The sequence below is a fragment of the Stegodyphus dumicola genome, chromosome 3 (assembly GCF_044657685.1).
Source record: "Stegodyphus dumicola isolate Sdum_Otavi_A_Nest chromosome 3, ASM4465768v1".
Classification (NCBI taxonomy): Eukaryota; Metazoa; Arthropoda; class Arachnida; order Araneae; family Eresidae; genus Stegodyphus; species Stegodyphus dumicola.
The window spans coordinates 145,438,421-145,452,131 of record NC_140770.1 but is presented as its reverse complement, the minus strand read 5'-3'; the positions used below and the strand labels follow the sequence as shown (position 1 = coordinate 145,452,131).

Genomic DNA, 13,711 nt, shown 5'->3' with positions numbered 1-13,711 from the left:
AATATAATAAAAAAATGCACTGCCTGCAGGAACAGAAGATTATAACTAATTAATGCTAGTTGGACTGCTATAACTGTCTAGAAATAACAAATAAGAAATTATTAATATTTATAAAATTTGAACTTTTTAATAATCATGTCTTATTATTTAGTTATAATGAAATAAAAGCTATTACCCTCATGTGTCAGATTCTATGACAATACAAATGATTTCCATCTGATTTTAAACAATATGCTAATATAGATTTTAACTTTCTAAGCTCCCCCCTGAAATGGAAGCCCCCTTCAATTTAATTTAAATTGTATTATACCTATTTACTTGATTTTTATATAGTTAAAAAAAAATTCACAGACTTTTGCCCCATCATGTATTAAAATAAACACATCAATAGAACTGAAGTAGCTCTTCAAAATTTTACAATTAGATACTAAAATGTTTAAAAAAAAAAAGTTGCAAATTGAACACTTCATAATAATTTATTATTTCTAATTTTAAAATATCAACAACTAACAGACAACAAGACGAGAAAAATCAGAAAAATCTTAAAACTTTTTTATATTTATAAATCATTTAGTAAATTCACCTATATACATACTTTATAAGATGGGAGAACACTACCCACAACTCTGATAGGACACCCCGTTTGGCTTGAAGAGCATTGAGATAATATGTTCTGCTTTGTGAATTAACAGGTGGATATATTTTGAAAACATTTAATAAATATGTTTTTGCATCTAAAGCCAATTTCTCATCACAGTTTTCCTATAAAATCAAAAAATTTCTATTTATCTAATAATAAAATTTCATAAAGAATAAATTTATTAAGCATATATAGTCAAAAGTCGTTAATCCGGACTCGTTGGGACTTCAGCGATTCCGGATTATCGATCATCAGTTTAAATCTGGTAAGATGGCATGCAGAAATTACAAAATTAAAAATATGAAACCGTAATTTATGAAATAAAGAACAATTATAATCTAAAGGGTATCAAAATTTACAAAAAGAAAAAGCTTAATATTTATTTGTTTACTTTAGTAAACATTTCTTTCAATGCAAATTGTTTCATTTCATGTGATAATACTTTCTCTTTAATTCTATTAAACAGACATAATTTCTTGTTCAGTTACAAAGTTCCGCTGTTCAATTCCTATAATTGCTGTGTCGAGCATACCGACTAATTTGTCAATCGAAATTTTTTCGTTTTCAATAATCTCTGTGTCACTTTCTTCACTATCGGAAGCGAATTATAATGACGAGGAATTTGTTTTAAATCATATCAAAGGAGGAGTACATCGAGTTGAAATACTACATTTAGTAAGGAATTATAAGCCAAATAAAATAAAAACATCTGCCCTGAAGATAAGGATAGTGCTGACAGATCTACTTCCAATGCATTGCGCGCCGCGGCGCTCCTCCCACCGAGCAGCGTGAAATTGATAAACAGATTTCGGATTTCGAAACATACGTTCGCTTTAGATCCTTTACATATTAGCAAATATATATCGGAAATTCTATTTGATATAATCGAAAGTTCAAGCTTACTTTTATAAAATTGCTCTAACAGTCTTCAAAAAATAATAAGCCGGATCCAATTCGAAGATTAAGGAACAACGCAATCTGCAACATTAACTGAATTAGACAATTTTAGCTTAGCTTATACCGTCCGTTATACATTAAACGCGCATGCGTAAACATTTTATGCGTACGCGCACACGCATATTCGCAGCCGTAAAGGTCTTATGCACACACGTAAACACCTATGCGACGCATGCGCAGAAAGTTTGTAGCTTTGAGGTCCGGATTATGGGTGTCCGAATAAACGACTTTTGACTGTATTAAGTAAAAATGAAATATTGTTTGTTGCTACATTTAAAAAAAAAATTAAGGTTTCACAAAATTGAGCCCATCAAGTGAGAATTTTAAAATATTTATATATAAGGTGGGCAAGAATTCACTCCCTATTGAAAGCTGTTTATTACTTTTCCAGGGTTTTCACACATTTCTGCATATGGAAATTATGTACTTTTAAGGACCATTAATGAAAAAAAAAAAATTAAGGACCTATCAGCAAATGGAAACTGAACTAATTCATTTAAAGAATATATGGTGATTCCTATCATGTTGTTACCTATATGTTTTACCATCAATCCTCGCATTCCATATCAGAGATTATGTTCTTACTGCATTAATATAAATATTAACTAGACATAGTGCACAATAGAAATTAAGCTTTATTTCGGAACTTTGTGCATACTCCCCGGCAGCCAGCCTGCTTCCCTCTGCTCGCTACTCGTAAGAAACTTCTCCTCTAGGGTTGCCACATTTATCAGAGGGCGGAAGGCATGCTCCTTATTGCCATCACCACAGAGTTTTTCCCCCCAGTTCCTTTGATGGCCATTCAAAGGAACGACATCAGGTTATGAATATATCTCAGAAAATCCATACTGTCGGGTATTTTTTTCATCATTACAAAATTAGAATATAAAATTAGAAAAGATCAAAATGCAATTCAATATATAAAAAGGTAATGACACATATAATAAACATGAATTTAAAATTGTTATGTAAGAAACAAGTTTCTTAGGGAAGTGAACATGTCTTTCCGACCTGGTGACAGTTTGTGTCTTAAGAGAGTTCGTTTGCAGATTTATTCTGCTGAACTGTCTTTAAGTCTTTATTTGTTTTCAGTTCAGGCAAATTAGAGTCCGAAAGCAAATAGGGTGGTTTCACACGGTCTATAGACATAGTAGATTTCAGACCGTTAATATCAATTGTGAAAGTTTTGTCCATTCTAGAAAGGACTTTATGCGGACCTGTACATGGTTGGCATGGAGGTGGCTTTACTGGATCGACACGTAAGTATACATGCATACACAACTTTAAGGTAGCACTTAGGTAACACTTTTCTTGGCAATGTGCAGATGTTGCTATTGGATTTCATTGTTGCATTCTATGCCAAAGATTCATGATAAATTGAGTGTCATACGGAGATATCTTATATGACGTTATCATATCATTAGGCAGCTTGAGAGCTGTGCCGTACACCATTTCATCACAAGATGACTGTAGATCCTTCTTTACGACTGTCCGAATACCAAGCATAACAACTGGTAGTGTTTCAGTCCAGTTATTGATCTTATATCATGAAAAATTCAAAGATTTATGAAGAAAATCCTCCAGAAATAAACAGAATTGCAAGTGGAATGCAGTGCAGCTAAAAATTCAAGAAACAAGAATGTGAAAACTTAACAACCAAGAAAGTTTTTCAGAAGGATCTTGAAACTTTGGAAGAAATATTAACTAGTCCAGATGCAGAAAAATGGAAGTTAGCCATGGAAGAAGAGTTGGAAAATTTAGAAGGAAATTAAACTTGGGACATAATTGGACTATGCCAAAAGAAAGGAAAGTTGTGAAATGCAAGTGGGTCTCCAAGAGAAAAAATAAAGATGAACAAGTGGAAAGACAAAGTTTAACTGCTCGTAGCTACACCCACGAATTGACTATAAAGGAATTGACTATAAATAGACGTTTTCTTCTGTAATAAAAATAAAGTCAATTAGAACTTTATTAGCATTCTCAGTTAAGCAAGAATAGCAGATTCCTGAGCTGGATATTACTGCAGCCTATTAAATAAAGTGAGTCAATTTCTGTGGAAGAGCCATCAGTGAGTCTGCATGAGAAACCACATAAAAAAGTTTGCTTATTAAAAAGAAATCTGGTGAATCTTTGGATTATGGCGACTTTACGATTTTTTGGCAAAACTTTGGCGACCAACCCTGCTACAGCAACCTGCTAGTTTTTTTTTTTTTTTTTTTTTTTGGATGCCATTTTGTTTTCACGAAGTAAAGGCTTTTTTTTTTTTTTTTAACTCAACATTTTTTCCAACAATCTGCTAGCCGAATTACGTTTCAGGACTTTATCCATGTACACATCGACCTATTTTCACTTAAAAAGTCAAAGAAAATTGACAAAAATCCAATTCTTCTTACTCTTGTAAAAAGCGCCAAACAAATAAGTGGACGATTCTGCACTTTAGCAGCGAAATTGTTTCCAAGTGTTTATTAGCTAAAATCCCGATTGGAATTTTCAGGAAAATGTCACATTACATGTCTCATGATCTCTCATTTCTCTGAGACAAAATAATCCGTGATTCGAACTGTGTACTTCTCAGATTATTGCTAAAGTCCTAGCTAGTAACCTTTATCGCCTTACCAAAATGTTGCCAAACTACCTGTTACCATATTCTAAAGATTAGCCAGAAATCTTTATGGACTTCATCAGTCTGGGAGAGAGTAGAACATCTGCTCTTGGAAACAACCGATATACTAGATGCTAAAGGAGCATCAACACCATTAGACTCAGGTATGAAATATTGCATTTTAAGATTAAATATGCTAAAGCTGAAGAAGAATCTTACTAAACGTTTCTCTAATCCATGCTTTTAATGCAAGTTAAGTTATATGACAAAGTCAACAACAAATCACTCAACTGAGCTTCTCAAAGTAGAAGTTGAAGTACATTCCCATATGTTGCCAAAAAAATAAATAAAATAAAAATTACAGTAACTTGTTTTTTCTTTTGTAACATAAATAACTTCAACACTTCCCCTTGTTAAAAAGAAAAAAAAAATCTTTTAAATTTAAATTAGAAAATTTTTAAATTAGAAAGTTTATACTAGTCCAGTGTTTCTACATAGCATCAAGAGTCTTGGTTTGTGTAAGGGCTTGGTCAACAAATCTGTAACTTGCACTTCTGTTGAAATCTGCTGCACATTGATTTTATCTTCCAGAACTTTCTCACGTATGAAAAAATGTTTTAGACTTATGTGCTTCGTCCTGCGATGAAACTCAGGGTTCTGAGCTACTCTTACTGCAGCACTGTTGTCTACATAGATGGTTAGCACTTGTTTCAAGGAAGAAACACCAGTAATCGGTCTGTTCAGCCAAATGACCTCTTTTGCAGCTTCATTTGCTGCAACTATATCAGCTTCTGTAGTTGAGGTTGCAACCATGGCTTGGCGTTGGCTCAACCAAGATATTGTTTCACCTGCTTACAAACATATTATTCCACTGGTTGATCTGCCTGTTTGAATACATCCACCAAAGTCATCATCACTAAAACATTCTAAAATTCCTGATTTATAAACGATGCATTTTTGCTTGGAGTTTGCAATGTATCTAAATACACGCTTAACCTTGATCCAGTCTTCTTTAGAGGGATTTTCTAATTTACGTAACAAAACACTAATAGAGTATGCCAAGTCAGGTCTTGTCCTTATCATCAAATACATCAATGCTCCCACAGCTTCATGGTAAGGGATATCTGTTTCATTAACTTCTTCTGTGTAAACTACTTTATTTTTCAAAATGGGTGTATGAACTGGTCTGCAGTCATTCATGCCAAACCGCTGAAGGATCTTTGTGGCATACGCTTCTTGCCTTATCTTAATACAGTAGAATTCCAGAAATCCGCAAAGCTTGGGACCAGAGGTTGTGCGGATTTTAGGATTTTGCGGATTTCAGGACAGAAAAGATAAAGCATAATATTCGGACTAAAAGTGCAAAATGAATAAGGCATATTAGATACATTTAATTAAAATATCATATACATTATTGCAATAATTTGTTACATGCATTAAATTATTATTACATATATAAATTGATTATATTATTCATTATATTATAGTATGTACACAGCATCGAGGTTTGCCAATTTCGCCTCATGCAAAGATTTCCGGTTTCGGATTCCAGTGTTAGAATCACTTGCTGTAAAATTTCAACAGCCTTTCTTTATTTTTCCATATATCATACACAATCGTGTCGCAATTCCATACCATTCTGCTATAAATCGAGGAGTAGCACCTGCTTCCATCTTTTGCAGAATTTGCACTTTTTGCGTTACCGTCAACGTGTTTACGTTTTTCAACGTTGTAAACAGTAAAATCATGAGTGTGTTTCTTATCTGTCATTGTATTAAAAAGGGCTGAAATTTAAAATATTCTTAATTTATCCACAAAATATCCAGATAAAAAAAAAAGCAGCACTAAACAATCTAGTGAAATGAAATAACAAAGTTCAGAAAATACAACAACATGAATCGTGAACTTGAAAGAAGAGTTGAGTGAATCGTCTGCTTTTTTACCTCGATGCAAATTAGAGGGAAAAAACTTATCTTAATTTTTTTAACTTTTTTATATCAATAATTTGGTATTTCTGTTTTGACTCATTATTATTTGGTAGGTATTTTTTTCTTTGATATTTCGTACTCAACGTTGCGGTTTCCGGAACCTATAAACTGAATGTTTATATTCTGAGAGGCAACACGAATTTCAGGAGTTGGCAGATTTCAGGTTGGCGTATTTTCAGTATTTGACTATACTTCCATCTTCAAGATGCTGTATTTCTAGTCCTAAGAAATATGAAGCTGTCTTGCTGGTAATTTTAAACTTTAACTTCAACTGGTCTATAAAGTTTCTGGAATCTTCTTCATCAGTAGCAGCGATCAGTCATCATCCACGTAGAGTGCTATGAGTAGCTTCTTACCATTTTCTTCTCGAATGAATAGACATGGGTCTGCTTCACTGACCTTAAACCCAGGTCCATCAGGAATTTTCCGAAACATTTATGCCAGCATCGAGGAGCTTGTTTTAGCCCATACAAGCTTTTCTTGAGTCTGCATACTTTATTGGTACTATCGTTATATCCTTCAGGCTGATTCATATAGATGGTTTCCTCTAGATCACCGTACAAGAAGGCAGTCAAAACATCAAATTGCATAAGATGCATATTCTCAATAGCTGCAATGCTTATGAGTGAACGCACAGTTCCTAGCTTTGAAGGTCTAATTATAATCAATACCTTGTTTCTGAAGCCTTTAATCACAAGTCTTGCTTTTTACTTATCCACGGTGTAATCTGGATTTTTCTTGATTCAAAAGACCCATTTGCAAGAAAGAGCTTTTGCTTCATCTGGAAGAGTTTCTAGTATCCAGGTGTCATTTTTCTTCAAGGAGTTAATTTCAGAATCCATGGCCTTTTTCCAGAAATCCTGTTCTTTACAATTGACCTGGCATTACTAGCGCCAAGCTTCTGAGGCCCGATCAGTTTGTTAAAGCTATGTAAACACTACCCCTTAATACTGAAATGGACCACACCTGGTCTAGCTGAGTGTAAGGTGACCTTTGACACAAAGGAGGCATTTCCGGAATTTTGTTTTATTCTGTTCGGACAAAAAGCCATTTTCAGGTTGCTTAGGCCCAGCGCGAGTAAACGTGTTTCTAATTTCGAGTTTGAAGTGCACCAAGTTCTTAGCACAACATGGCTCGCAGATTAACATATGATGAAGAAATGGAACGATTACGTAATTTGCTAGATGACGAATCTATCAAAGGTGATGATTTATTGTCTGATTGCAATGAAAGGTTTAGTGAGCATAATACATAATAAGTCTGATGAAGAGGACGTAATTGATTCTAATTCAGTTTGTGATTGTTTTATTGGAAAAGATGGAAAGACAATTTGGAAGAAAACAAAATTTCGTCAAAATGTTCGAACTTTATCGCAAAATATTATTTCAAAGTTGCCTGGAAATGTTGGAGTGGCAAAAAACGTAACTTCTCCTCTTGAGTCTTGGAGTTTATTACTGGATGAAAATATCTTGAATATGATCATCACCTGTACAAATATATATATTGACACTATCAGTGACAACTTTCAGAGAGAACGCGACGCTAAAAAAACAAAACTCTCCAAAATTAAAGCTTTTATTGGATTGCTATATTTATGTGGTAAAGCCAGCTAGGTACGGAATAAAGATTTTCGCTCTTGTTGATGCAAGAACTTTCTTTACATGTAATTTAGAAGTTTATGCAGGTACTCAGCCCCAAGGCCTGTATCATGTAAATAATTCACCAGTTGAAGTTGTCAAAAGGTTAACAGAAAAGTTAAAGTCTGGGAGAAATGTAACAGTCGACAATAGGTATACTAGTTATGAACTTGCAAAATATCTCCTTTAGAAAAACATTACTCTAGTGGGCACCATAAGAAAGAACAAGAGGGAAATACCAAAAGAGTTTGTGAACAGTAAAAATCATAAGGTGCATTCCTCCCTGTTTGCATTCCAGAAAGACATGACTTTAGTGTCATATGTTCCTAAAAAAATTTTTTTTAACCTCTTATCTACAATGCATAGAGACGATGCTATTGACCAAACAACAGGTGAGGCAAAAAAACATGAAATAATAACATTTTATAATTTGACGAAAGGAGCTGTTGATGTGGTGGACCAAATGTCAGCAGCGTATTCAACTGCAAGAATCAGCAAAAGATGGCCAATGGTTCTGTTCTTTACACTGCTAAATACTGCTGCAATCAATGCTCGAGTATTACTCCAATGCTCGAAATATCCATCCTTACAGTACAGAAAGCAGAGTCAGTGTTTGAGAGATCTTGCAACAGATTTGCTGAAAGACTACACAGCGGAGAGGTGCACTGTACCATGTCTCCCTCGACATTTGCAAGAAAAACTATCTCCCAAGAACAAAGAACCAGCTGCTAAAAAACAAAGAAATTGAGAGAAAAATGTGCTATATTTACCCAAGTTCAAACGACCGAAAATCTAAGATAATATGTACAAAATGTGAAAGAAATGTCTGTGGAGATCATTCTGTTTTAACATGTACCAATTGTACATAAAATTTGGTAAGTGTTTTTAAAAAATTCTATACCTATATTGAATAAAATTAGAGCTCTAAATATTGTCTTAAATTATGTTGTTAGTAAATGCTTAATGGGGTGTTTAATGACCTGCATAAAATATAAATCCATAAACGAGCCTCGCAGGCATGGCGCGAGCACTTGCGTACGTACGATTAGCGCGAGTTAACGCCGGGTTAATGGCTTCTTTGTATGACTGGGGTTCATACATATCACACATAAAAACTTCAGATGCCATTACATAATCTTCAGAATATTTAGGCCTTTTTATTGCACTGTGCTTTCTTAAGTTCATAGCAGGTGATTCTTTTTCATCTTCATTTTCACTTTCAGAACTTGTTTGATCTTCTGAATCTTCTTGATCTTGCTTCCCCTCATTTTCAGCTTCAGGTAAAGGTATTTCTACTGGATTTTTCAGAGGTTTTTCTTGAAATACTACATCTCATGAGCAGATAACAGTACTGTTTTCTTTTATCCAGATGCAATATCGTTCATTTCCACCATATCCTAGTAGGTAGCCCTTTACGGCTTTCTTATCCATTTTTCTGCATCTCTGATCTGGTATGTGAGCAAAACAGGTGGATCCAACTATACGCATATGTCTTATTCTAGGTTTTTGTCCCATCCAAGATTCGTAAGGACTTACATTTGATAATGAACATTTCCCTGTTCTGTTTAAAATATAGACAGATGTACTAATAAATTCAGCCCATAATGATGAGGGAAAATTAACTTCAGAATTAGAATTCTTCAAAGTTCTTGCTATTTTTACAAAGGTTCTGTTTTCTCGCTCACTCCCACCGTTTTACTGTGGGGTATAGGGGGCAGTTAATCTTTGAAGAATTCCATTTTGTCTTAAAATAAGCCTAACATTTTCATTATCAAACTCACCACCATTGTCGCTTAACAACTCTTTGATGGTATGTCCTCCTAAGTTTTTTGCATGTGCTAGCATATTTTCAACTGCTTCTACAACTTCTGATTTATGGTGAATGAAAAACACATAGCTAAATTTGGTGAAATGATAAGACTACAAAATAACGATACCTTTTGAAGGATTCGTCAAACGGTCCGCAAACATCCACTGAGATAAGTTCTTCGGGCTTTGTTTTCTTCTCTCTGTTACCAAATTTTAGACTATGTGTTTTCCCATATATACAGGGTTCGCATAGTTGATTATCTAGTTTAGCCCTGATACCCATCTGTTCTTCAAGGACATTCTTAATATGACGTTTGTCCTGATGACCCCAGTGCTCATGATATAACTGCAGAGTTGAATCAGTAACAGCTATGTTGACTTTACTGGTTATTCGGAACAAGTACTCCCATATGAATTATATACAGACCATCACTTGTGCTTCTTGTACCATAGAGTACAACTTCATTGTTGATTTTCAACCAACATTCTTCTGCAGTTGATTCAAATCTACTATTTTTGTTTTTATCTTGAGCAGCCAGTATGGAGAATAAGTTCTTACTAACACCTGGAATAAACCAAACTTCTTTAAGTTCTTTGAATTGTTTTTCTCTTTTTATTGTCATAATCTTCAAAGTTCCTTTACCTACAGCTGGTAGTATTTTGCCATTTGTAGCAGTAATTCTGTGAAGTAATCACTATTATTGGTAATGTGTTTTGAAGCACCATTATTCACAAACCAATCATAGCAATTCTTTTCAGATGAGAAAGCTTCTTCGTCTAGAGTTAATAAGGACATATTTGCTATAACACCATCTTTTCTTGAGACTTCATCATTTTGACTGGGTTTCGGTGGTCTTCCATCTTCTATCCATTTTCGACAAAATTTAATCCAATGTCCACTCTGTTGGCAATAGTTGCATTTTCCTATCTGCTTTTTACCTTTGAAATTTCTTTTTGTTTTGCTTGCTTTAGCTTCTAATGCATCTTGATTTTGGACATCACCTTTAGATTTTTCTTCTTTATATTCTCTTTCTTGAGAGCAAAATTGAGTAGTTAACTCATCAATTATTCTTTTCCCTTCATTAAGAAGCAGCCAACTTGACTTAAAAGAACGATACTCTTGAGGTAATGTGCGTAAATTTTGCAAATTAATAACATCTGAGGCAGTTGGGTTTCTTGATTTCTTTGAAGACCTAAATTTAATTCATTCCAAAGATTCTTCAGCTTTGATAGATGGGCAGCCATAGTATCATTCATTGTCCACATACACTGGAAAAATTGTACACAAATATTATATAAATGATTGTCAGATGTTGCTTCAAAAAGTTTATGAAGTTCTAGCCATACCTCTCTAGCAATACCAAACATCATAATTTTCTGCATGGTTTCTTCTGTCATAGAATTTGTCAGTATCAACATGGCACAAGTGTTGGCCTTTTTATATCGTGAAATATCAGAGTATTTCTTCAAAGTTCCTTCAACAGCTCCTTCAAGTGGCTGATCTGGTTTAACTATTTTTCCTTCAACAACTTCCAAAGAGTCGTTATAATAGTTTAAAGTGAACTTGATTCTATACTTCCACATCAGCCAATCCAATTCTCCACTTAATGCAACTTTCCTACCTCCATTATTTACTCTTAGCATTTCTGTAACATTCTTCACTTTTGACGAAAAAACAATGAACACTTGAATATTTACTCCACTTCAATCAAATACTTCCCTTTAGGGCTTTCTTTAAACAAAATATGATTTCAGGACTTGAATAAAAGAAAAATCTTTGCCGTTCTTGCGGATCGCGTGGTTAGGGTTAACGCTACTCTCTTAACATTATAAAAATTTCTGCATTAAAAATAAAACTCTACTATCATTTTTGTGCATGTAGCATGCACTAAACCCATAACCTATTGCATTTTAAGATTAAATATGCTAAAACTGAAGAAAAATCTTACTAAACGTTTATAAATACAAGTTATATGAAAGTCAACAACAAATCGCTCAACTGAGCTTCTCAAAGCAGAAGTTGAAGTACATTTTGAGATGTCGCCAAACAAATATATATAATAAAAATTACAGTACCTTATTTTTTCTTTTGTAACATAAACAACTTCAACATGAAATACACACCAGCCATTAAGGATAATATGTTGGATGCTGAAGGAGCACTAAAATATAGGCAAGATGCTGGAGGAATTTTGTACCTGGCAGGAAGAACATGATTTTAATTTAGCCTTTGCTACCACTTACATCAGCCAGTTCAATAATTGTCCTAGCAAGGAACATTGGGCTGGCATACAACATATTCATCATTACGTAAAACAGACTAAAGAATTAAAACTGGAAAGTGTTCTGTGATTCCGATTGGTCTGGTAATAAGATCAATAGACGTTCATTGAGTGGCCATGTTCTATTACCAGCAGGTGGAGCTGTTTCGTGGAACAGTAACAAGCAACAGAAAACTACAACTGCCTTGTCATTAGTTAAAGGCGAGTACTTTCCGATGTGCCACACAGCCAAGGAAGTGTTGCGATTCCAAAACGTTCTGCAAGAAATTATGGGAGAACTTGTTTTTAACTTTCCACAAAACATATTTGTTGATAATCAGGATGCCATTTCTTTAGCTAAAAAACATGTTACTTCAGAGCATAGCAAACAAATTGAACTCAGGTATTTTTTTTTTTTTTTTTTTCCCCCTTAAGACAGAAAGTTGAAGAAAAGTTGTTCAACTTCTATGTGCCCTTTCAGTTCAAATGCAGCAGACATGTTGACTAAGAGTGTGCAAAAGAAATCCTTGTATAACCAAACGGTTCAGTGTAGGACTAAGGGAAATTTAATCAAGGGGGAGTGTTGCAAATAATTTTTATATTTGTGATTATATTTCTCATTATATTTTTGCAACCTGTATGGCAACATGGATTTTTTTTACTTTTTTCCTCCTGGCAACAGTTGTAATTGTTGTTGCTGTAGTTCCTTTACTATGTATATTTTTACCTTTTTTGTGTGTGTGTACTTAATAAATATATGTTAATTCAGATGATGTTTTCACTTTTGTCTCCGTTCATAACATTAGATGGTAACAAATTTATGTAAAGGATTATAGTGAAAATGCCTATCACTTAATTCCAGTTGCCAGAAAAGTGTATGCCAAGTTCCAGGATAATAATTAGATCAGGGCAACATAAACGTGCCACTGAAACTAATCAAATGCAAAAATAAGATTTAAAACTTACCCACATGATTTTAAATATGATACTTCTTAGTACTGAAAAATCTGGGACCTGATAATAACATCCTGCAACAAAATCAATAGCTTCTGAAAAATTGTCCTGTGTCACCATCGAGTGAAATAAATCCACTATAGGTCTTGCCATCTCAGTTGTCTTCACTTGAACATTCTGAAAGAAGTATTAGACTATTAAATACATACCAAAAACACAAGGTGGAGAAATGATACCAATCTTTACTAAAACTAAGTAACCTATCAAGACTTCAAAATATAGTGACATAAGAAGATGCCTGCTTTTTTTTTAAGGAATACTTGAAATCATTCTAAATAGCAGATTTTCACTGGAAGTACTATTAAATCAATTTTTTCAGTATGTGTAAATCAGAAGAAATCAATATGCACAAACATTTAATATTAATTAAACCTCCAGAAATTTTTTTTTTATAAAATATTATACAAAAAATTAGGAAACTAATATAAAAACATGACAAAATCTACAGTTAAAATTATAGACACAGAAATAATATACAAACCGTAATTTTAATTACAATGTAATAACATTTTCATCTGCAATATAAATAAATAGGTAAGAAAGAATACTAAAAATATAACTTCTGTATTACATAAATGTGGTTGCTATTCATATTTTTAATATTATTTCATACAATAATTCAAATATTTTAACATAAAATCTCCTCACAGCAGGTTTTATGCTAAAATATTTCAAAAATTCTTGAACACTCTTGGCATTATTCAAGAAATTTAACATGGACTTTAAAAATGCCACTTTATGTTTGCATTTCAGCGCATGCAATATTTACGATAACGATAGGTTGAATGATGCACATATAATTT

The 13,711-nt window shown here is 33.6% G+C and overlaps 1 protein-coding gene across 4 annotated transcripts in view; it reads right to left on the bottom strand.

The window, feature by feature from the left end:
• Nucleotides 1-13,711, bottom strand: part of LOC118201739 (SMC5-SMC6 complex localization factor protein 1-like) — a 109,623-nt gene that overhangs the window by 85,370 nt on the left and 10,542 nt on the right. For all 4 annotated transcript variants that reach the window (XM_085813412.1, XM_085813413.1, XM_085813415.1 and 1 more), the window contains exons 2-3: nt 12,861-13,025; nt 596-762 (exon numbers count right to left, since the gene is read on the bottom strand). In XM_085813412.1, coding sequence (XP_085669538.1) covers nt 596-762; nt 12,861-13,025 — 332 coding nt within the window. The remainder of the gene's footprint in view (nt 1-595; nt 763-12,860; nt 13,026-13,711) is intronic.